Here is a 24,665-nt window from a genome sequence, read left to right on the forward strand (position 1 = left end):
TCAAGAAGCACAGCACCTGGAAGCAACCTTGCCTTTTTGTGACATTGCAGGGTTTTTAAAAATTATTTTAATTTTTAATTTCCCCCCATTCTTTATACTCACACTTTCATCCAGGGATGTCGTATAACTTACAAAAAAATCATTCAGCAGAAAATCTTAACAACAGCATGCATCAAAAACCCTCCTCCTATTAGTTATACATAACAGTATATACTTTTGTCCCTACTCATTTATCCTAATTTCCCCCTTCCTTTTAACCCCTCCCCCCAAAAAAACTTGTTCTCGCTTCAGATCTTTAACCATGTGCACAGATTATTCATTCTAATTTGAATGCTTGAGTTGGCTTCCCCCAGTGCTATCCAATTCCTATAACTTGTCCATTTATTCAAAATCTTTTGACATTTGTTTTCCCATGTATCTTCCGCCATTACCTGTTCAAATATATCAGATTGCATATATTCAAAAACACAGTCATTCCATTTATCCTTTTATTTCCATCCTAATGCACTGCAGTTGACCTGATAAAGGTCAGGTGTGGGGGTTGTCCCCCCCCCCCCTTATGGTCCAAAAAACCTTTTTTTAAAAAGTTAGGGGCTTTTCCAGTCCCATCCTAGCCCAAAGCGCTGACACCCTCCGTCCCCGCACATGACTCGCCTTGCAGACTGTGGGAAGGGCGGAGAAGAAGGCGCCGCCTCCCGCCCCTTTTTGCGCACAAAGGGCTTTTCGCCTTTTCTCTCTCGCCGCCCCGCCCCTCCCGCTGGCTTGTCACAGCCCAGGCGAGCAGAAAGTGCTTCTGGAGAGATTAAAACAAACCCACCAGTGTGGGCGAGACTCCCAGGGAAGGCATGCCACAAAGCAGCTCAGTTAACTCGAGGAAGGAACTGTACCGCTCGGGCTGCTGCACAGTAACGGAATGCATTTAGTTAACACAAACATGGCTGCTGCCTTCAGAGCTGCAAACCGAGCCTTGTACCCATGTAAGTGAACAAACCGGCTGCATCTTTCTCCAAAGGGTCGTTGCAATGCCTATTTCCTTCCCCCTCTCTTCCTTACTAAGAGGATTCTCCCCTCGCCCCGCAGAGGGGGAATGGGGAGAGCACCTTTTAACTGGGTTTTGCTGGCTGCCTGGAGAGGGAGAAAGGAGGGGGCTCTTGAATTTTCCTTTCCCCGGGGTGGCGAGAGATGCGCTTTTGCTGCGGAGGTCGATCTCCCGGGGGTCACTGGAGGGGTGGGAGGTGGGAAAAAAGAAAAACGGCGTTATGCAAGCAGCGTCTCTCTTATATAAGGACTTCTAGCAAATGCATTGCTTTTTTATTTTGTTAAAGTGACAGCACAGAAACCGCTTTTTTGCAATCCTGTGCAACTTTTTACGCGGAATCAGGGTAAACAGGCTGGGCAAGAGAATTGTTCTTTTTTTAATTATAGAAAAGGGTTTTCAGCACGCCTTGCATAAATCAGCAGAACAAGGCTAGTACTTGAGCGAGATATTATTTTTAAAAATTAAAAATCCATGCCCACCTGAGACCCGCAGAATGCACGCGCGGACTATATAGCCCTCCCAGGTAAGGCTAAAGTGCGCGCGGTTGGTTTTGTGCAAGCGGTCGTCGGTTTGGGTGCGAAAACGAAAGGGGATCCGTCTTGCTGACGCCGAGATCTCGTTACACAACGTGGCCGGCGGAGAGGAGAGTTTGCGTAAAGGGCTTAGCACCACCTCTGGAGAGCTTTGCATCCGGCGTGCAGCATCAGGGAAATAGAGAGTTTGGAAAGTGCAAACTGCAGGGAGTTTGATTGTTCTTCTGCTTGGAACCGTTTCACTTGGGGGTGTGTGTTTAAGTTTAAATTAAATAATTGCAACTATTTTTATCTGGTGGTTTTTAAAAAAATAGCTGTATTTTATGGTGCTGTAACCCATCCTGGGAACCTTAGGGCGAAGGAACAAATACTGTGGAATGGATATTGTCAACATTTTAAGAAACCAAAGAGATCTGCAGTTTTTGCTGACCTGCCTCTCAGCTGGATGTTGCAAGGCTCATTTTTAAATATAGAATTCGTGGGTTTTCTCCCTCCCCTGCTAGGTATAATCTTTTCCTTTCAGGGAAAATTCAGGTGGTGAATGTCAAAAGAATTGTAGCATGTTGGGAAGCCTACAAGTTTTCAGAACAAAAAATATTTAAAAGTTGGGAGGGGAAACCAAAGCAGCCAATCTAACCCCTATAAATGAATTTGAAGCCCAGTTCAAGGCTTTCATACCGAACTTGCATGTATGATTATCGCTGTCACTTACGTTTGAAGGCTAGAATTGATCACAGTCTCTCACGTGCACAGCGTTTGGTGAATGGGAGCTGATGAAAAGTTTCTACCAAAAACGCTGTTTGAAACTCTAAGCGCTTTTTGCAGAAGGGAATTGCATTAGCGTGAGCAGTTTCGGAGCTCTGGGCTCAGTACTGTGACTAAGATTTCAGATTAAAACTGCGGAGTGGAAGGAAAGGAGGACCTTTTCCTGCCTCCCCACTTCCAGCTACTCTCTGAAGACTGGAGAAGAGGCCCTCTTAAGAATATTAGGGAGGTGAGCAGGGGAAGGACTAGACCATGTGAAGAATGAACACAATATTTTAGCTGCAGTTCATTCATTTTCAGCTTTGTATTAGTGCGCCTAGACATTCCATTGTTGCGCCCATAACCTAGGTTTAAGGTGTCCTTTAGCTCCTAGCTTTCATATCTCAATTTCTAACACTGACCAAAACACAAAATGTTGAAAGTGTGATACTGGATTATGAAGGTTAGTACAGGGGTACCTCTGGATGCGAACGGTATCCGTTCCGGAGCCCCGTTCACATCCAGAAGCGAACGCAATATGCGTGTGTGCGGGTTGCGATTTGCCACTTCTGCGCATGCGCGTGACATCATTTTGACCGTCTGCGCATGTGCAAGCGGCAAAACCTGGAAGTAACGTGCTCCGTTACTTCCGGGTCGCCGCAGCGCGCAACCCGAAAATACTTATCCTGAAGCTACTTCAACCCGAGGTATGACTATATTGCCAGCTTTACAAGTGAAGGTGAGCAGTTTGCACTTCTGTTGTCAGCTGTGAAGTTGGTTCCCCTGCTTCCCCAAGCTCTAGACCCGGGGTCAGCGGCCCATGGGGGTCGTTTAACCGGCTCATGGACCCCCGCCACTCGGTCGGCTCCCGTGTGCCGCACTAAACTGGCGTGGAGAAGAGCGGTGACTGCCTTCCGCAACGCTAGCCGGCTTCCCATTGGCTGCAGGAAGCTCCTGCAGCCAATGGATAGCTGTGCATGCCTCTTCCATGCCGGAAGGATGTGCGCATGCACACTCAGGCCCACTGCGGCGTCTGCAGGACTGTGACCCAGCCCAAGCCACAAAAACTTTGCCGACCCCTGCTCTAGACAGGTCAACTGCCTACAAATGCAGCCCTTGTTGTTTTATAGGCAAATTTGAGAAGATCCATAATAGAGAAGCTCCGTTTGGGGGCGTCAAGTTTTGACCTCGCACAAGGCACCATATCACAACAGATTACTAAAGTATGCCCATTGTGCAGGCATCACTAAGTGGGTAGGCAGCATTGCGGAGACAGAAAAACCCCCACAAGAGAAGCCCTAGAAATGGCCCTTGAAATATGCTTAAATTTAAGAACTGTAGAGTGAAATAAACGAGTTCTTAATTTTTTCCTAAAGGCCTGACACCTGCTTATCGGGGGATTTTCTGTTGTGTTTATTTTCCGATTGTATTTGCATCCTTGTGTGCATTTTCGAGGAAATGCCGTAGCTCAGTGACAGAGGCCGTTTTATGGATGGAGAAAGTCCCACGGTCAGTCCTTGGAGGTCATAATGGACTGTTCTGGGCTTGGTGGGGACGAATAATCTGACTCCGTATAAGGCAGCTTCTCATGGGTTTTGAATGAACGGAATCCCGCATTGCAAATAAACCAATCAAGTAATAAACTAATTGTGGGTTGTTCTGTTTCCCCCTTGCTCTTGTCTAGTCACAGCAAGCAATGGCTGCAGTCGGGCAAGAGTCCAGCTACAAGGGAGATGTCAGTCAACGGCGACGGCAGCTGCGCAGGCCCAAAAAACCAAGCCTCAGGCCCAACCTGAAAAGAGGTGGGGAGTTGTTGTGTGGGTGGTTCATCTGCACAGGAACTGATAAAGCTCTACATATGGGTGTAGTTTAAACTGTAGAACCTCAGAGAAATTACATGCTTTTCAGTGCAAATATTGGTGGACTTCAGTTCCCATCAGCCCTGGCTAGCACAGCTGACAGTCAGGCGTGAGGGGAGTTGCAGACCACCAATATTTGGAGGGCAGCAGGCTTCTCACCCCTGCGAAAAAATTTAAAAGTAATGTCAGGCTGTGCATACACTTAACAGGGAGTAAGCTCAATTGGAACACAGCGAGGCTTGCTTACAAATTAAAATGGCTAGGATTTTGGTGCCTTACCTAGTGTTACCCGTTGGCTGATGAGGAGTGAATATTAACACCTCCCTTCAGTGCTGGATTTACGTATAAGCTAAACAAGCTATAGCTTAGGGCCCCACTCTCTTGGGCCCCCCCCAAAAAAATATAAAGGAAAAAACCTGGATGTACATTTCCAAAATATAAGGTAATAAACAAATAAAATAAAACCTACATACAGCAACAGTGTTTTGTGTTGTGGAGGCTCCTTTAATGTAAGTAATAGGCCCTGCCTGCTAGCCTGCTCCCTAAAATATCACTGGTTTGCTCATTTTTATATATAGGGTGCCTACATTCTGCTATTTATAATTATTAGTAGTTTGCATTATATATTTACACCTGTTATTATTTCACGTTATAGCAAGTTTCTAGAGACTAGATTATGAGTCTTTGTAAATTGTGTTTCTAAAGGAACTTCTGTTATTGCCAAATGCCAATGTGTTTGCATTATTAAGTTTGTTATGAATAAAAAATTCATTTTAAGTTAGCGCTTAATAATAATTTCACTATTAATATACTTCTTCTCTGGTGGCATTTATTTATTTTGCAATGTTTCTAGGCCACCTTTCAAGTGGGGGTGGGGAGAAGGCCTTTCCGAAGCAATTTGGGCATAAAATAAAATGCAAAACTTCAATATAGAGTGTCAATAAAATAACTGTAATTTAAAACGGGTATCCATTACAATGCCTTCCAAACGTGGGTTGGACTCCATCTCCCATCAGCCCAAGCCAGCATGGCCAATATCAGGGGACACAGTAGTAGCTGGGGGATGCTGGGAGTTGTAGTCCCAGCACTATGTGGCAGGCATCCTGCTGGTTACCTCCAGGTTAAAATATCTCACAGTCAGCCAAATAAGAAACAAACAAGAAATGGAAAGTGGAAGGCACCAGCCCTTGTTTTGTTTCAAATTGATGTGTTAAACTTATCCTCCTGTTCTCTTCTTTCCTATAGGAATCCTAAAACGGGGATCTTGATGTTAAACATGGGAGGCCCAGAGACACTTGGAGACGTCCATGATTTTCTTCTTAGGCTTTTCCTTGACAGAGACCTGATGACTCTTCCGGTCCAAAAGTAAGGCTTAGTGCTTTGGTCTGCCGGAAGTCGTGCTGAGTTGCTTGCTGTTTTGGGAGGTTTAGGAACCTCTCTTTCTTTCTTTCTTTCTTTCTTTCTTTCTTTCTTTCTTTCTTTCTTTCTTTCTTTCTAAACACATGGCTTTCTTTATTGTTTCATAAAATGTACGCACCATTTTATTGTTGTTTAAAAACACACCCTTAAAGCAATTCATGAAGAGAGCAAAGCAATAAAATGACCGCCAAAAGCAGTTAAAAACATCTGCTGTATTTTTCGCTCTATAGGACGCTCCGGACTATAGGACTCACCTTGCTTTAGAGGGGGAGAACAAGGGAAAAAAAATTCCCCTCCTCTCTGCTCAGCGCCCCTTCAGCGAAGCGGCAGGAGAAACGGAGCCCCTTCCATTTCTCCTCCTGCTTGGCTGAAGGGGCGCTGCGCAGCTCTCCCTCTCTGCTGAAGCCGGGAGAGCAAGACTCTCCCGGCTTCAGCGAAAGGAAGCCGAAGCCTGCGGAGCATAGCGGGAACTTGCGTTGCGCTCCGGAGGCTTCAGGCGGCTACCCCTGAAGCCTGGAGAGCGAGAGGGGTCGGTGCGCACCAAGAAACGCGAAGCCTCCAGAGCACGGAGGGAGCGCTCCCTCTGCGCTTCGGATGCTTCGTGTTGCTATCGCTGAAGCCAAGGAGCCTGCACTCACTCCATAGGACGCACACACATTTCCCCTTTTAATTTTTGGAGGGGGAAAAGTGTGTCCTATAGAGCGAAAAATACGGTACTTAGAACATTTGTAAAATAATTAGCAATAATCTAAAAGAAGATTAAAACACACCTCAATCTGAGCAGGCCTTTGGTCAGGAAAGGTGATGGTTGACTTCCCTGCCTTGGTTGGAATTTTCATTAGCTGGCTTAAATGTGATGCAGGTAAGTATTTGACACCTTGTGTGGTGCTGCATATGTCTGGTAACATTGAAACGGTGCGTTCAGTTCCTGCAAACGGCTGACTTGCAGTTCCATGCCATGCCAGCCAGTCTGTGGTTTCCAGGTGTGCTAACATGTGCATAGCTGCTGATGGCTCAATCTGAAATCTGTGTCAGGGCAACTGTCTACCAGCTCCATCTGGTCCGCAGGCTGTGACCCTACCTGCCCATGGACTGTCTTCCAGAGTGGTGCATGCTCTGGCTATCTCCCGCTTGGACTACTGCAATGCACTCTACGTGGGGCTACCTTTGAAGGTGACCCAGAAACTACAAATAATCCAGAATGCGGCAGCTAGACTGGTGACTGGGAGCGGCCACTGAGACCACATAACACCCGTCTTGAAAGACCTATATTGGCTCCCAGTATGTTTCTGGGCACAATTCAAAGTGTTGGTGCTGACCTTGAAAGCCCTAAACAGCCTCAGCCCAGTATACCTGAAGGAGCATCTTCACCCCCATCATTCTGCCCAGACGCTGAGGTCCAGCACTGAGGGCCTTCTGGCGGTTCCCTCACTGCCAGAAGTGAGGTTACAGGGAACCAGGCAGAGGGCCTTCTCGGTAGTGGCACCTCCCATCAGATGTCAAAGAAATAAACAACTATCAGACTTTTAGAAGACATCTGAAAGGGAAACTTTTAATGTTTGATGAATCATTGTATTTTAATATTCTACTGGAAGCCGCTGGTGAAAAAACAAAAACATTTTTTATGATGGTGAGCGGGACCAGAGGTAAAGTGAGGTTGCTATCGCTAACAGCTGTCTCTCGACATTTCAGTAAGCTGGCGCCTTTTATTGCCAAGCGACGGACGCCCAAAATCCAGGAGCAGTATAGTCGGATTGGTGGAGGGTCGCCTATTAAGAAATGGACTGCTACGCAAGGAGAAGGCATGGTGAAGCTGTTGGATGAAATGTCTCCTCACTCTGGTACGTGAGTCCTTCCTTTAAGCATGTCCTGCAAATGCTTTTTTAAAAAAAACCTTTGCACATTTGTATGGCGCAAAGCCAAGAAAAATATTCTCTTCCAAACGGTGCATGTGAAAAAATCCATGTACAGTGGTACCTCGGAAGTCAGACGCCTTGTGACTCAAACGTTTTGGCTCCCAAACGCCACAAACCCGGAAGTGAGTGTTCCGGTTTGCGAAAGTTTTTTGGAACCCAAACTTCCGACGTGGGTTCCATGGCTTCTGGTTGGCTGCAGGAGCTTCCTGCAGCCAATTGGAAGCCGCGCCTTGGTTTCAGAACATTTTGGAAGGTGGACGGACTTCTGGAACAGATTCCATTTGACTTCCGAGGGACGACTGTCGTGTCCTAAAATGCAAGAAGCGCAGTTACAGGGAACCAGGCAGGAGAGCCTTCTCAGAAATGGCACCCTCTCTGTGGAATGACCCCCCCATCAGATGTCAAGGAAATAAGTAGCTATACAGCCTTTGTGGAAGACAGGAGTGCCTGGCGTGCTCTGGCCCATGGGGTCACGAAGAGTCGGACACGACTAAACAACAACAACACAGCCTTTAGAAGAAATCTGAATGAAGCACTGTATAGGGAAGTTATTTAATGTTTTATTTTTATATATGTAGGAAGCCGCTTCACTCAGATGGGCAGGGTACTAATTAATAATAATAATAATAATAGTTATAACCAGAGGCAAGGCCCTCTAGGGAATGTTGGGATACTGCCGGGGAGACGGGGGCAGCAGCCAGGCCCCCAGCTGGCTCCAGCCACTGGCCGGCAACCGGGCGATCACCAGTCTCCCTTGGAACAGCATCAAACAGCAACGCGAGCCTCAGATACGTTTAGAGACTCGGCACGCTCTATCAGCAGAGTGAAAAAATCTTCACACAACAGAAGTGGTGGACAGAGAAATGTGTAAGCATATTTACAGCATTTATTCAGCATAGTTCAGGAACAAAGGAAAAAACATGCCTGCTTCCCTACGTGTCCAGGAAACACCTAAAAGCAAAAGCAATATACAAAACGGAAGTTCCCAGCAAGTGCTGGAAGTAAACAGGCATGTGACACACAACAGTCATGCCTGTTCCCTTTTAAGGTGGAACGGAACTATATCCTAACAGGGAAGAGCTGTAGCTCAGTGGTAGAGCCATCTGCTTTGCAGGCCAAAGGTCGCAGGTTCAATCCCCAGCATCTCCAGGTCAGGCTGGGAATGCCCCCTGCATAAAACCTCAAAGAGCTGCTGCCAGTCCGTATTGACAGTACTGAGCTCAATGGAGCAGTGCTTTGCTCGATAAACGCAGAAGGCACCTGCCTAATACGCAAAGCTAACAAATTCTGTGGTATAGTTGCTGCGTTAAGCGGCCCGTTTCATGGCAAACATCCAACGGATGTTGTGAGGAACAGTGAGCGATGCTTCTCAAAGAAAGAGAAGGGTGGATTGTAGCATGGCCAGAACGCTGCCTGTTCATGTTTGAACCAGCTCCAACAAGTCCCCCTGGCTGCTGATACTGAACACAAGCAGATCTGAGTGTGGCTTGCCGTTCCCACCGAAACCGTTACTCCTTCCTTATCATCCAGCCTGAACTCGGGAGGAACCTCGCAAGTTGTTGGGTGGGGCCGGCGACAGTTGCTCGACTTGAGGGCGCCGGGGGAGTCTGGCAAACCTTATCAGACACCCTTCCCCACACTAAATGGTCCATTTGTCAGGCGCCCAAATAACCAGAGTTCTATGGGAAGATGGAACAGGTTGAACCAAGTTACAACTGCACCTGAACTCTTCCCATCGGCAGACCCAGATGCAGATGTGCTTAGTTACCATGCATTGACTGTCCATCTCTTGACCCGGTGATGTGTCAACCAGCCATTCTGGATCAAAGCCACCAGGCGGAACTTTGGTATCCGCAAGCACGATGCTTTTAAAAGAAACCTGCTAGTGTGGGACACAAGATTGATGTGCGTTGCACAGCAATTGCACGTGCGAACTGTGGTAATTAGACTAGCGCATGTAGATCATGTTCTTGACACAGGTAAGCACACTGCGAAAGATCTGAAGGCTCGTCTCCAACACTCCCTCGCCTTGTCAGGCAAGTCAGTAGCTTTTAATTTTTTTTTTTAAAAAGTAAAATTAGTGTGTTTAAAAGGGCCGGGGAATTGGGAGCATTAAGTTAATGGTTTAGGGAGCCTTATCTGCTCCTGTCAGACCTCATCACTCCCTCTGATTTTGCAGCCTGGCTTCTCCAGTGAAAGCCGCCCTGTCTTTTATCTATTTGTACATCCTTTGCATCTTAACTTTCACTCCTATTATGTCAGGCAGGCCTCTTCTGCTTCTGCCATGGCTGCGGGCTACTGTTTTTTTTTTTTTGCTAGATAAGGGCAAAGAAGGCAGGAAAGGGGAACAGCGCTTCTTGGAAGCATGCTGAAGTCTGCGACTCCGACATGATGGAAGTCTTTGCTTCCTTGGAGTTCTGTTTAAAATGGTTAGTTTGTCTATTTTCTCCTGTCCAGCTGTCAAGGTTTCCTATTGGGCAAAATACAGTGGTACCTTGGGTTACATACGCTTCAGGTTACATACGCTTCAGGTTACAGACTCTGCTAACCCAGAAATAGCACCTCGGGTTAAGAACTTTGCTTCAGGATGAGAACAGAAATCGTGCTCTGGTGGCAGTGGGAGGCCCCATTAGCTAAAGTGGTGCTTCAGGTTAAGAACAGTTTCAGGTTAAGAACGGACCTCCGGAACGAATTAAGTAGTTAACCCAAGGTACCACTGTACCAATTTAGTGGGTCATTGGGAGTTGCTGTGATGTTTGCCCAAAGTGCTCCTGTTCTATTAAAAAGATGTGCAAACCAGCTGGGGTTTTTTCCCTTCAGTTTGAGGATTTAGGTCACACACAAACCCTCTACTGTAAGTTCGAAACTCCCATTGTTCTAGGTGCATTTTGCGACAGCGAATTTCATTAGCGCAAGCAGTTTCTGAGCTCTGGGCACAGTACTGCACCTAAGATTTCAGATTAAAACTGCAGTGTGGAAGGAAAGGAGGACCTTTTCCTGCCTCCCCACTTCTAGCTACTCTCCAAAGACTGGAGAAGAGACCCTCTTAAGAATATTAGGGGGGGTGGGCAGGGGAAGGACTAGACCATGTGAAAAATGAACATAATATTTTAGCTGCAGTTCATTCATTTTCAGCTTTGTATTCTTGTTATTTAAAAAAAGGCATTCCATTGTTGCACCCATAACCTCCGTTTAAGGTGCTGTTTAGCTCCTAGCTTTCATATCTCAGTTTCTAATGCTGTTGTAAATACACCACTTGGAGAGCCTTTCAGAATTGTTGAGTTGGAAGGGACCGTGAGGGTCATCTAGTCCAGCCCCCTCTTTATTGTTTTTAAAAATGTTAATAAGGCAGAAAAGACACTCCTACAACTGGAAGGCACAGGCAATGTTTACACCAGCTTTTCTGCCAACCTGGTGCCCGCCACATGTTTTTACTACAACTCCCATCAATGTGTGTGATCCAAAACATCTGGAGGGTGCCAGGGTAGCAAAAGGCTGCCTCGCATAATGTTTAGATCACGTTGCTCCACAGAATAAGGTGACCAGCCGTCTTCTGTTTCCAGCGCCGCACAAGTACTACATCGGATTCCGCTATGTCCACCCTCTGACGGAGGAAGCCATTGAAGAGATGGAGGAGGATGGCATTGAACGGGCTGTTGCTTTCACACAGTACCCACAGTACAGCTGTTCCACCACAGGTGAGCTTGTACCTGGAGTACAGACTCAATGCCCGGCCTCCAAAGGCAGGCCTTGGTCTAATCCAGGGGCCAATTCTGGGAATCTGCTTATTCTATGCCTCAGCAAGAACACGCAAGGCAGTATCAAAATAGTCTTCCTCTTGATTTTGAGTAACCACAGTCCATTCTGCACATCTAGTACTACGGAACAGGCTCAGGTCAGGTGCTAGCATCTAGGCTTGCTAGAACCCCAACACGAGTTCTCCAGGAGTTTCCCCCCAGCGCTGCCTCGAGTTGCCTGGGATTGGATCTTCTGCATGCCAAGCAAGTGCTCTGCCACTTGCGCTCTACTTGGGCAGGAGCAGCAGCAATACTGTGCAGGGTTCTCCTTTGGCTCATTGCACAATTCATGCTGGTTTTGCTTTATGTGAAAGTGAGGTGGCGGCTATGTCAGCAAGCAGCCAGGCAAGTATTTTTTTACTTAGATGTGGACGTGCAGCAGAAAATGCTATTCAAAACTTGATTTTTAAAGAATGGTTTAGAACCACTCAATATCAGTTTCTGAGGAGCAATAGGCAGGGGAAATGTGGAACCTGCTTAGCTGTGCCACAGCCCAAAAATTATTAGCTGGTGGTAACATGGAGGTGACCTTTTTCACTGTTACCACCCATGTTGTGGAATGCTCTCCTTGCTAAAATACGAGAGGCCCCATCAGTATAGGCATTCCGCCGGCTCTTGAAGACATAGTTCATTACATGAGCTCTCCCCCGAACCTCCTCTCTTAACTTGTTAATGCTGAGGTGTTGTTTTATTGCTCACTTTAATTGTGTGTGTCTGTTTCAGTGTTTTGTTGGAATTGCCTTGTGTATTTTAACGTGTGCTTACATTTTCTGGTAGCTGTCTTTATACTTGTAAACAGCTTCAAAGCCACTTGGGCAATGTAAATTCGGTAACAGTAATAATTAACAATAATAATACGTCCTTTTTGAGCGGTGTATCTTCCTGGCGACACCAGCCTGACCACTGTGAGGGACTAAATGGGCCTTGGGTCTGATCCAGCAGGGGACTCATCCTTCGCAGAGTCCCTGTATCCCCTCCTTCCTTACCACAAGTCGCCTTTTCTGCTCTTTTTGCCTTTCTGATGGGCTCATTGCTTTTGTCCCCTTCAGGGAGCAGCTTAAATGCTATTTATCGCTACTATGACAAAAAGGGGGATAAACCAAAGATGAAGTGGAGCACAATCGACAGGTGGCCAACGCACCCCCTTCTCATTCAGGTACGGAATTCTTGGTGGGAACCAAAGCGAGGAGCAGCGGAAACCAGCCAGGTTTGCCAAAGTGCCAAGCGTCTGTTGTGTCTGTGGGGGCAGGATGCAGGACAGTGTTTCTCCAACTTGGGTCTCCATCTGCTGTCGGACTACAACTCCCATCATCCCTAGCCACCAGGATGATGGGAGTTGTAGTCCAACAACAGCCGGGGACCCCAGGTTTGGAGAAACGCTTGATAGGATCTCTCTGACGTGCAGTGAGAATGTAGGTTCATCAAGGAGCTGGAGGCTGTACTTGTGAAACAAATAGATAACTGAATAGGTGAGGGTTCTTATTTGGAGCCTTTCCCCATATTTTATAACCGTTTTTTGTTTTACTCTTATGTAAAAATGCATAATTGTTAGTTGGTGCATGCCTAGAAAGGTTGGAAGAAAATCTTGGTGCAACATAGGATATTATTATTATTTAAATGCATTCAAATTCTCAACTGTGCTTGAGGATCACTGTCATGATTTGGGAGGCTGGTATTTGGACTTGTGTTTTATTTCTCCAACTTTTGCTTTTCAGTGCTTTGCAGACCATATCCAGAAGGAACTGGACTTATTTCCGCCCGACAAAAGGAAAGATGTAGTTATCCTGTTCTCCGCTCACTCTCTGCCAATGTCTGTGAGTAACAGCAATCCATTTCCAAAGCTGCAAAATATTTTCTTAGAGGGGCGATTTTTTAAAAAATCCTTGTTTGTATGATCTAATGATCCATTCGCCAGTTTGCCTGTCCTTGCACAAGACCTGCTCCCTGCCTTGCAGGCCTTCTTCCACCTGGCCTGGGAGGGTGGAGCCTGGACTGACTCCATCTACAAAAGCTGAGGCTGCTTTATTTTAGATCTTGTGATTTATATGGAAATTGTTCAGCTTGGTTGTGCATATCAAAATGTTTTATTTATTGTTCATGAGTGCTTTTGTTATGTTGTGGTTATGTATTTTTTTCTCATGTTGTAAGCCACCTTGAGCATGGTTTGAACTGCGGAAAGGCGACACACAAATAAAATTATGTATGCCTGTAGAGTGTCAGAAATACTGGGTTCTTCCTCTATCATTCTCCTGTGCCACACAGGGATTTTTGTGATCTGTGGAAATTTGGTGCCATCTAGTGGTTTCTCTGTAGCACCGAAAATAAGTTGCAATACTGCAGTTCTGAATTAAGCTGTCGGGTTTGAAGGCACAAATGTCGCTTCAGTGGAAGAACAACCCACTAGAAATTATTTTTTAAAATATCCCCCGATAACATATTGCATCCACTTGAAATGTCTTGTATTAAACTACAGTTGGCTCCCGAACGCCACAAACCCGAAAGTGAGTGTTCTGGTTTGCGAACTATTTTTGGAAGCCGAACTATCCGATGTGGCTTCCGATTGGCTGCAGGAGCTTCCTGCAGCCAATCAGAAGCCATGCTTTGGTTTCCGAATGTTTTAGAAGTCGAATGGACTTCTGGAACGGATTGCGTTCGACATCCAAGGTATGACTGTATCTCCCTAGGAAGTGGAATGAATTGCTGAACCTCTCTGTCACGTGTAGCTCTGTAAGGAGAATTAGGGTCTCCTAGCGACACTCAGCACCCTTTAAACATATATAGTGCAGACAAGGGCCATAATTTATTGGGTATAAGAAACAATTGGTTCTAAGCTTAGGCTGGGGCTGCATCTGATGGGACTCCTTATGAGTAAGGGGAACCCTTTAACTGGCATGTGTTGCTGCAAAATGTGGACTAATTGTGGTGGTTTGATAGCATAGGGGGAGCATTTGTAGTGTTTGTTTTAACCCTGATTGAGCTGTTTTAGCTAACTTGCCCTTTCTGTCCCATAGGTAGTTAATCGTGGCGATCCGTACCCACAAGAGGTGGGAGCAACCGTTCAGAGGGTTATGGAGAAACTCAACTACTCCAACCCGTATAGGCTTGTGTGGCAGTCCAAGGTATATTTTTATTTCATTTATTGACGTCATTGGCATACTGTCCAGTGAAAGCCCGCAGGACAGTTAGCAATAAGCTTGTTCAGCTGTCGGAATTGGCCCGTGAGAGTAGATCCTGATAAGGATCTGACCCACAAAGCTTAAAAGGATCCCCATGCCTGCTTTAAAATGTGGTGTATATATTGAATCACAACTTTAATACAGTGGTACCTCTGGTTAAGAACTTAATTCATTCCGTTCTTAACCTGAAACTGTTCTTAACCTGAGGTACCACTTTAGCTAATGTGGCCTCCCGCTGCCACGCGATTTCTGTTCTCATCCTGAAGCAAAGTTCTTAACCCAAGGTACTATTTCTGGGTTAGCGGGGTCTGTAACCTGAAGTGTCTTTAACCTGAGGTACCACTGTAATGTAATGTCTGTCTCTCTCTCTCTCTCTCTCTCTCTCTCTCTCTCTCTCTGTGTGTGTGTGTGTGTGTGTCCTTTACCCTAGGTTGGGCCTATGCCTTGGCTGGGTCCTCAGACGGATGAGACGATCAAAGGGCTTTGCCAGAGGGGAAAGAAGAATATTTTGCTGGTTCCCATCGCATTTACTAGTGACCACATAGAAACACTCTACGAACTGGACATCGAATACGCTCAAGTCTTAGCCAGTGAGGTAAACTGTTCTGCTTTCATTGTCATTCTGCACAGTTGTAGGCTGAAGGCTTTAAGCCTGCTTAATAGAAAACAGATCCCGTTATAAACATAGAGTCATAGAATTGTAGCGTTGGAAGGGAGCCTATGCAGGAATCTCAGCTAAAGCATCCATGACAGATGGCCACCCAGCCTCTGCTTAAAAATTTCCAAGGAAGGAGAGTCCACAACATCCTGAGGGAGACCGTTCCACTGTCCCAACAGCTCTTACTGTCAAAAGTTTTTCCTGATGTTTAGTCAAAAAATCTCCTTTCTTGTAGCATGATGCTTATTTCTGTGTAACCATGTTTAAAATAGGGCTGTAGGTTTTGTTTCCATGGGGCAGCTGTGTTTATCTGCTGGCAGCAAAAACAGAGAATCTACATGGCGCCTTAAAAACTTATTGCAGCACAAGCTTTTGTGGATTACACTCCACTTTCATCAGCCGCCTGCATGAAGTATTAGTGTGATTTAAAGACAGGTAGGTAGGTTCTGCAAGTCTGTGTTGGCACCCTTCACCATCCAGGTCCCCCTGCCAGGGCCTGTTGGCTTTTGTAGTACAGTCATACCTCTTGTTACGTTCAGTTCAGGTTACGTCTTTTCAGGTTGCGACCCGGAAGTACCAGAAAGGCTTACTTCCGGGTTTCACTGCATGCCCAGATGCGCAAAACGAAGTCACGCGCATGCACAGAAGCGGCAAATTGCGATGTGCAGACACGGGTTGTGTTCTGCTCATGTTTCAAACGTGCCTCCGGAACGGATCCTGTTCGCAGCCAGAGGTACTACTGTACAAAACACTTGAAGGCACCAGGATGGCGAAGGTTGGCGTAGAATAGTCCCTCACCCCCAACCGTGTTTCAGTCTGTACCTGTAATTCAAGATGGCGTTTCTGATGTAGTCCATGAAAGTTCATGTCATTAGAAATTAATTCGACTTTAAGGTGCGACCATACTTGGTTATATTTTACTTATTGTCTGTTTACAGCCCAACTTTTCAGCCAAAGCTAACCCCTGAGGTTTTGCTCTCATTTGTGGAAGTATTTCTATCTGATTAAATGTCAGGCTGGTATACAGTGATGTGTATATAATTAATGCCTAAAACACTTAAGTGGACAGCAGGTGTTCAGGGCTCTGTATACATAAACAAGAACCTATATAAACTACGGCCTGGTAGTGTATGCCTTAACAACAATTAAAACTCAGCACCAAGGAACTAGACATTAAAGATGAAAGGGTGTGTGTGTGTTTGGTGTTTTCTTCTGCTGTCTGTTAGCGGATGACACAGTCCAGGGTTTAGGTTATTTCCTCTGAGAGGGACGGGGTGGAAGGAGCTACATGTGAAATAGCAGGTAGGCTGTGATGGTTAACATGACCACCAATAGAAGCAGCCCTTTTCACTGCTGTGCTGTTGGTTGGACGCAAGCACTAAATATCAGTGCAGTTTGCAAATAGAAAGCCATATTTGGGTAAAAATGTGGGGGTTTGGGTAGCAGAAAATAGTTAGTGTAAGTGGGTTGGTTTGGGGTCTTATGGGGGGGGGACTACTTCCCCAGTAGAAGAAGAAGAGTTTGGATTTGATATCCCGCTTTATCACTACCCAAAGGAGTCTCAAAGCAGCTAACATTCTCCTTTCCCTTCCTCCCCCACAACAAACACTCTGTGAGGTGAGTGAGGCTGAGAGACTTCAAGAAGTGTGACTGGCCCAAGGTCACCCAGCAGCTGCATGTGGAGGAGCAGGGATGTGAACCCGGTTCCCCAGATTACAAGTCTACTGCTCTTAGCCACTACACCACACTGGCTCTACAGTCCCTTGGCAATCCGACAGTGTGTTTGCAGATTTTTCCTAAGTGATTTCCAGGGTACTGGAGGGACATGGGACTATAGCAGCAGCGGGGAATCCATGGCCCTCCTGATGTTGCTGAACTACAACTCCCATCATCCCCGACTGTTGGCCAGCCTGGCTGAGGTTGATGGGAACCAGGAGTCTCACATCATCCGGGAGTGCCATAGGCTCGCCATAACTGGACTGCAGGAAAGCTCCTGTACTGCTGCTCTAGTAAAGTATGAACTGGGCTTAATTCTGACTCATTAATTCCTGTCGCTCTCTGCAACATCCTTGAAACAAGGGCTTCGTCTGAGGGCTGTGGACTTAGTGAGATGATACCACGTGTTAAACCGTTTGCTCCCTCTCTTCTTCTCCAGTGCGGAGTCGAAAACATCCGAAGAGCAGAATCCCTTAATGGAAACCCATTGTTTGCCAAGGTAATTCCACCCCTTTTGAGTCTCTCCAGTTTCCTAGTTAGGGATGGCGGAATCGACTTGTTTCCCATCCTTGTCGATTTTACAGGGGTTCAGCTTTTTTTCTACCGCTCCTGTTAAGTAAGAGGAAGGGATGTAGCTCAGTGGTACAGCATTTGCTTTGCATGCACACAGATGGAGCAAGGTTGAAAACAAACTATTGTATCGGTAGATGATGTGAATTCGTCCCTCACAGCTCAGTAATGTCAACACTGGCTGGCAGCCGTCCTCTAGGGTTTTGTATGGGGCCGTTCTGGGCCTTACCTGGACATGTCTGGGATTGAACCTGCGACCTTCTGCATGCAATGCAGTTGCTGCAGCACTGATCTCTTGTTCAGGTGTGGAGAAATTACAGTGGTGCCCCGCAAGACGAATGCCTCGCAAGACGAAAAACCCGCTAGACGAAAGGGTTTTCCGTTTTTGAGTTGCTTCGCAAGACGATTTTCCCTATGGGCTTGCTTCGCAAGACGAAAACGTCTTGCGAGTCTTGTGATTTTTTTCCGCTTTCCCTCCCCTTTTTCTAAGCCGCTAATAGCCTTTTAGCCGCTAAGCCTTTAATAGCCGCTAAACCGCTAATAGCGTTAATCCGCTAAGCCGCTAATAGGGTTGCTTCGCAAGACAAAAAAAACGCTAGACGAAGAGACTCGCGGAATGGATTATTTTCGTCTTGCAAGGCACCACTGTATTGAACTGGGTTTTCTAGTTTGGCAGAGCAATCTTGACTCTTGCAGAGATAGGGAGGAGGATTAGGCTAGGACAAAGGAGTGGCTTTGCTAGGAACCTCCCAGTCCAGCCATGGAAAGTTCCACAATATAGCTGTGTCCAACTGTCAGTGCTTGGAGACAGCAAATTCAAAGCTCCCCTAATTGGGATGTGAATAGGTGCTAGGGGAGGCTAGATGTACAATTGCAGTCGGAATAATTCAACCCCCGTTGCAAATCAGGTTTATTATCAAAATTGACAGACTTTCAGCTGTTTTGCAATGAGCAAATCAAAAGCAGTTGAAACTTCGGATGCTTCAAGTAGTTTCCCCAAGTTCAGTTGAAAATGCAATAATAGTGAGACTGGAGAAGCCAACATAAGTTGCATTTTCAGCTGAATTTGGGGAAACCACTTGAATAATTCCGATTGCAACTGTATTAGATATTTAATTATTCCTTCCTCACGTTTGTGAGTTCAGCAGAGTGCCATCCCTTTGCAGCTTAAAAGAGAAGCTTAGTTTTAGCCTTTTAGTTTAAGTAATCCAGGATGCTTTAAGGCAGTCTGGAATTTCCCCCTTTTCTATTCCTTAAAATAATAATTGCACAAATAGCCTTGTAAAAGATAAAAAAATAACATTTACTAACTCAGGATACTTGCTGAAGAGCAACAGATGCAGCAACTTGGTTCAGGCAGGCTTAAAGAGGGCCTCCTCTGTGGGGTGTGCATGAAACAGGGCCTTCTCGGTGGTGTCATCCAGGCTGACCCCAATTTGTTCCCTCCCTGACTTCCAGCAACCAGTGGAACCAGTGCCACCCAAGCATTTAATTAATAAATGCCCAAGATACCCAATGGTCTATTGAAACACACCTGGAAAATCTTGTGAAGGGCATTTTCCAGATCATACGTTTTTTAATGTCAGTTTGGCCTTTGATACTTGCATCAATAAACCCAGATTGCAATAACAACAACAACAATAATAATGTACAAAAGTTGTAAGATCAACTTGCACTTACCTTGTTAGTTGGAAGCCTAATGTTTGTGGTTTTTGTCCTTTTTTTTAAAAAAAAAAAAACACAACATTTTATATTATTTTACTTATTTTCAGGCCCTCGCAGACTTGGTCTCTTCCCATCTCAAGTCGAACGAAATCTGCTCCAAGCAGTTAACCCTCAGTTGCCCGCTTTGCGTGAATCCCACTTGCCGAAAGACAAAATCGTTCTTTACCAGTCAGGAGCTGTGATGCGCATTTGCAGTGGGTTCACCTGACACAGAGTATAACCCTGCGGATCCTGCCCTGTGCGCCCGTTTACACTGCTTTCTTTTGCCCCGCTCAGGGCCGCTTCAGACGGGACGATTAGCCTCCTGTGTGTGCTAAGAAGGGTCCCAAATGGGGTTTGCACTGGTCTGAAGGAGGGATGAATCTGAAATCTTTTTATGTTTTTTGTTGTTGTTTCTATGGAGGGATCTTGCGTTGCAAGGGAAGTAACATTTCAAAGGGTTTCATCCTGCCGGGGTTGCTGAGAACACACTTGTCTTCCTATAAAGGCATTCAGGGGACTCTTAGCACCTTGCAGTATCAAGCTTGGCACTAGGCACTGAAAAAGGAGCAAAACTTCTGATACTTATGAGCTGCGTATATACTGGAGTAGGGTTCATGATTCAGCAGTGATGTTGAATAATAGCGACTGGCTCGATTTCAGCTTGCGGGGACTGGTTGCTGTCCAGGTTAGTTTGATCACTTCTGAAAGAACTACTTCAAAGATCTTGACCTGAGAGTTACAACATAGATCTCTTAATATGTACTTGTCATAAAAATAGTATTTTTAAAATCCTTCCATGTAGGATACTACTTTTTTCCCCTATGTGGTGTGTTTTGTTGTTTTTTCCACGCTTGGAACTCTGCAACTAACCACACTGACCATCACACTGCTGATACTGGTTTGTTTCTAATCAACTGACACCTTTTTTAAAGCATGTATTTGTGTTTTTTTTTAAATGAAGCTTTTTTTCTTTTTTGTGGGGTTTGTTCTTCCCCTACCCCCCCCCCCAAAATGCAGAATTGATTCTTTCTGCACCAGCCCAGAAGCTTTCAGTTCCTTTGACAGCAGAGTTGTCCAAATTGAATGGACGTGCGATTTCGGTGGTCTTGGTGGCAGCATCTGCCCAATAAGCCAAAGATCGAGAACTTGTGCCCCTTCAGATGTTGCTTGACTCTCACTCCCATCAGCCCCAGAGAGCATGGCCCAGTGGTCAGGGATGATGGGAAATGCAGTCCAACAACATTATGAGGGCCAGAGAATCTCCATCCCTACAAACAGCCCAGATCCTTGGCCCTCATAAGCCTGCCTTTACTTTCAGGCCTGCCATTCAGGCTTGTCCCTTGGCCCAGTCAGGTAAACAAACCACCTTAGCTTGACATTCACGGTTTGTTTCTCTGTAAGGAGCCAGGATTCATTAAGCCAGCAACTGAGATTGGATAGTTAGGGACAAACCAACTGTGATCCCTAGTTTCACCAAGCTGGTAAACAGCAGCATCTTGCTGGTCCTCAATATGACGTACAGTGGTGCCTCGCAAGACGAAAAGAATCCGTTCCGCGATTCTCTTCGTCTAGCGGTTTTTTCATTTTGCGAAGCAACCCTATTAGCAGATTAGCGCTATTAGCGGCTTAGCGGCTATTAAAGGCTCTTAGCGGCTTAGAAAAAGGGGGGGAAAGCGAAAAAAAATCGCAAGACTAGCAAGATGTTTCGTCTTGTGAAGCAAGCCCATAGGGAAATTCGTCTTGCGAAGCAACTCAAAAACGGAAAACCCTTTCGTCTAGCGGGTTTTCCGTCTTGCGAGGCATTCGTCTTGCGGGACACCACTGTATTAAGCCAGGGTTCTCGGCTTATCATCACGGTCAAACTTGGCCTTTGTATGAAGGGAACACTTTTATTTTTTCCCTTGGAAAGCATAACCTGTAAAGAAATTGCCATAGCCTGTGGCTTGGGGCAGAGGGAAGCTACGTTGAGGCAGCATTGATTGTGTGTGTGTGTTGTGGTTCAATGAGTACAAATGTCTCTTCATAACTTCTGGATGAGACTCAGGGAAGCGCTGCATCCATATAACAGCTTGGACCTGAGGAGTGACTCCTCTTTTCTGGCCCAGGAACCACATTCCGCCTTGGCCAATCCTTTGGGGTCTGCATATCAGCAGTGGGTGTGGCCGGCCAGCCACCCACTCTACCTGGAACACAGGTAAGGCACACAGGCCCCCGAACTGTGAAGATGAGCTGAGAGGTGGGGATTATCACCCCACACCATACATACTATGATTTATTTTTGATGCTGCCAAATCAAATTCATAGGTGGTTGTTGAAGTGTAAAACATTACTGGGAGGGAGCGGATCTTGATCAGGCCTCCAAAATGGGGGCTATCCACCCCCCATCCCAGCTCCTATAAGCTGAGGCTAGTTTCAGCTGGAGACCTTCGGTAATCAAGTTGTGCAGGCAATGTGTTCATATCTATGTGCATAAACACTGATGATTGTGCAGCTATACACAAAGGTGCAGAACATGTGCAAATTTGAGATCATCAATGGGAAATTCTGTGTTTTGCTCAGTATGGGTATTTGCCAACTGACATCAGAGAACGTGTGAATCGATCAGAGGTGTCTTTTTACATTACTCGGTTAATACACATAACCTGTGTGCAAATTTTGTATGCCACTTGGGGGGGAATTATTCTGGGGGGAGAATGCGAACGTTACCTGGTGAGCATTGTCCGTTTTGCATATTCTCCACAGCTGTGCTGTGCTTGGTACCAATGTGATCTGGACATGGTAAAATAAAAATCCACTACTGATGACCTGTGCGTATTCTGCACACCTCTTTATGTGTACAGCCATGGGCGTTCGCAAACCTACATTTCTGAACTTGCGTTAAGCGCATTGTGTGCACGCGTCTCATTGGAATGGATGTTGTACCCATGCAAATTGCCTGGCTGATGCTTCTGAACTGGAACCGTCAAGAAATTCAGGCTCTATTCCAGACAGCCTCTTACTTTAGATCATTCCAGTTCTTGGAGATTGTTAACAAACGACATGTCGGATCTGGTGAATGTTGCCATTTATTGGTAGGTCTTAAGATGTGAGGAGGGTTTCCAGTGGGGAATTTTAGAAATGTGTGTCAGAAGGACTTGTTTGTGCATGGTAAAATTATGGAGTTAAGAACGACACCTGGGCACTTGCTTAAGACAAAGTTTTGATGCTTCCTGGGAAATGTCAACTTTGTCTGAAATGCCTTCAGGATCTCTTAAGAATTGCCAGTAAATGTAAAACATTCACCAGACTGTTGGCACTTACCCACAGCAGGTGCTGTTTGTCCTCCAATGGTAACTGCTCTACTCCAGAAGCTGCCCTGTTGAATGTAGACTATTGTGAGGAGAGAGTGCCCTTCCCATTTCCCTCCGTTGCTCCTGTGTGAGGAGCCTTGTCTCTTTTAAACCAGCGTTCTTGTCTTCACAGAGAGCTTCCTTCTCTTTGAACAAGCGGGAATATGAGGCCGTTCTTCAGAGCTGCGTTATAGATCTGCTTATCGCTTTCTAGCTGTCAAGCCACTGTGGTTTTTGTGGTATTTCTATGGATGCAAATTGATCTGGATTTAATTCATGTTGTCAATTAAACTCCAAATGATCTATTAGAGCGTTTTTTTCTTTTTCAAATGGTGGTGAACATGCAAGACTGCTGGTGGCAAGCTTGTACTGCTGGTTCTTGGCAGGCAGAAGATTATAAATTTCCTTGAGTCAAATAAATAAAATATTGGGCTCTCTTTTGTCTCTCTCTCTTTTTTTGTTGTTTTTTTTAAGGGTAAGTATGGATAGGGTAAGGACGCAGGGGGCGCTGTGGGTTAAACCACAGAGCCCAGGACTTGCTGATCAGAAGGTCGGTGGTTCGAATCCCCGCGACAGGGTGAGCTCCCGTTGCTCGGTCCCTGCTCCTGCCAACCTAGCAGTTCGAAAGCACGTCAAAGTGCAAGTAGATAAATAGGTACCGCTCCGGCGGGAAGGTAAACGGCGTTTCCGTGCGCTTCTCTGGTTTGCCAGAAGTGGCTTAGTCATGCTGGCCACATAACCCGGAAGCTGTACTCCGGCTCCCTCGGCCAATAAAGCGAGATGTGTGCCGCAACCCCAGAGTCGGTCATGACGACCTAATGGTCAGGGGTCCCTTTACCTTTACCTTTTATGGATAGGGTGAGGAAGTACGTTTTATGCTGTGGGATACGATTAGGAAACTAATCCTGCTCCCACATCAGTAACTAGTTTTGCTTTAGAACCATGATGGGAAAACCCTGCCTCTCCCAGATGTTGTTTGACTACAACTCCCATTATCCCTGACTTGGCCATGCAAGCAGGGGCTGATGGGAGTTGGAGTCCCAGCAACTCCTGCAGAGCCACATGTTCTCCAGGCCTTAGGGAGAAATGGGATGAAGGGTGACTGAAACCCACAAATCAACTCACCAGCCTAATCTTGTTCATAGATGCCACAGCCCAGACCTGTAAGCCTGGAATGCTCTCCTGAGACAGACAGATGCCAGCCATGTCGTAACTGTAGGCATGAGCAAACTTCGGTTCTGGGTGGTGGGAATTTTTATGTATATAGGATGATAAAGTTCCGTAAAGCTTCACATTGATCATAATTTATAAGGCACACATCTTTGCAAGGAAAAGCTAAAACAACAACAACAAATATATTATTTACACCCCACTCTGGGTGGCTGCCAACAGAATATTAAAAACACAATAAAACATGAAACATTAAAAACTTCCCTAAACTGGGCTGCCTTCAGATGTCTTATAAAAAGCAGATAGTTGTTTATTTCCTTGACAACTGATGGGAGGGTGTTCCACAGGGCGGGTGCCACTACTGAGAAGGCCCTCTGCCTAGTTCCCTGTAACCTCACTTCTCGCAGTGAGGGAACCTCCAGAAGGCCTTCGGATCTGGACCTCAGCATCCAGGCTGACGATGGGGGTGGATACACTTCTTCAGGTATACTATTTGATAAAGGGAAGTTGTGGACTCCCTTGCTTGGAGGTTTTTAAGCGGAGGTTGGGTGGCCATCTCTCATGGATGCTTTAGCTGAGATTCCTGCATTGCAGGGAGCTTATCTAGATGACTCTTGAGGTGCCTTCCAACTCTGCAATTCTATGATTGTAGTAAAATCTCTTAAGTGCTTTACAAGATGTTTTAAAATTATTAATAAAAAACAAAAAATTAAAAGAAATTAAAACTTGTCAACAGGGATAGGCTTGCCCAAACAAAGCAAACAATAAAGGCACCTGCCTAATGTCAATAGGCAGGGAGTTTCAAAGTGCAAGTACTGCCACACCAAAAATACTTGATTTCTTACACCTGCAGAATGAGCATTGTATAGAATCTGTAACTGATAGAATGGACGCATGTGGGATAAGTTGATCCCACAAGTAAACTGGTCCCTAGCCACTAAGGGCTTTATATATACGTACCAATACTTACACCTTAACCTTGGCTGGGATGTGGGTGGCGCTGTGGGTTAAACCACAGAGCCTAGGGCTTGC

At 45.9% G+C, this 24,665-nt stretch overlaps 1 protein-coding gene across 2 annotated transcripts; it reads left to right on the plus strand.

Moving 5' to 3' along the window:
* The first annotated feature begins 743 nt into the window (after positions 1-743).
* FECH (ferrochelatase) lies at positions 744-22,904 on the plus strand. 2 transcript variants are annotated; one of them, XM_028748808.2, is made up of 11 exons: positions 744-977; positions 4,001-4,118; positions 5,421-5,540; positions 7,287-7,435; positions 11,074-11,208; positions 12,357-12,463; positions 13,023-13,121; positions 14,319-14,426; positions 14,914-15,078; positions 17,297-17,356; positions 19,200-22,904. In XM_028748808.2, exons 1-11 carry the CDS (start codon positions 914-916, stop codon positions 19,332-19,334), a joined length of 1,260 nt encoding a protein of 419 aa, XP_028604641.2. In that variant the 5' UTR covers positions 744-913; the 3' UTR covers positions 19,335-22,904. The 2 variants fall into 2 exon arrangements, with proteins under 2 accessions (XP_028604641.2, XP_028604642.1); XM_028748809.2 differs by lacking the exon at positions 744-977 and adding an exon at positions 1,240-1,562.
* The last annotated feature ends 1,761 nt before the right edge of the window (positions 22,905-24,665 follow it).

Source organism: Podarcis muralis, chromosome 11 (assembly GCF_964188315.1).
Source record: "Podarcis muralis chromosome 11, rPodMur119.hap1.1, whole genome shotgun sequence".
NCBI lineage: Eukaryota > Metazoa > Chordata > Lepidosauria > Squamata > Lacertidae > Podarcis > Podarcis muralis.

Bases quoted from the DNA above. Each gene is read 5' to 3' on its own strand.
- FECH (XM_028748808.2), top strand. From the start codon at position 914: ATGCATTTAGTTAACACAAACATGGCTGCTGCCTTCAGAGCTGCAAAC. The intron at 4,119-5,420 runs GTGGGGAGTTGT...TCTTTCCTATAG, and splicing joins CAGGCCCAACCTGAAAAGAG to GAATCCTAAAACGGGGATCT. The intron at 5,541-7,286 runs GTAAGGCTTAGT...TCGACATTTCAG, and splicing joins ATGACTCTTCCGGTCCAAAA to TAAGCTGGCGCCTTTTATTG.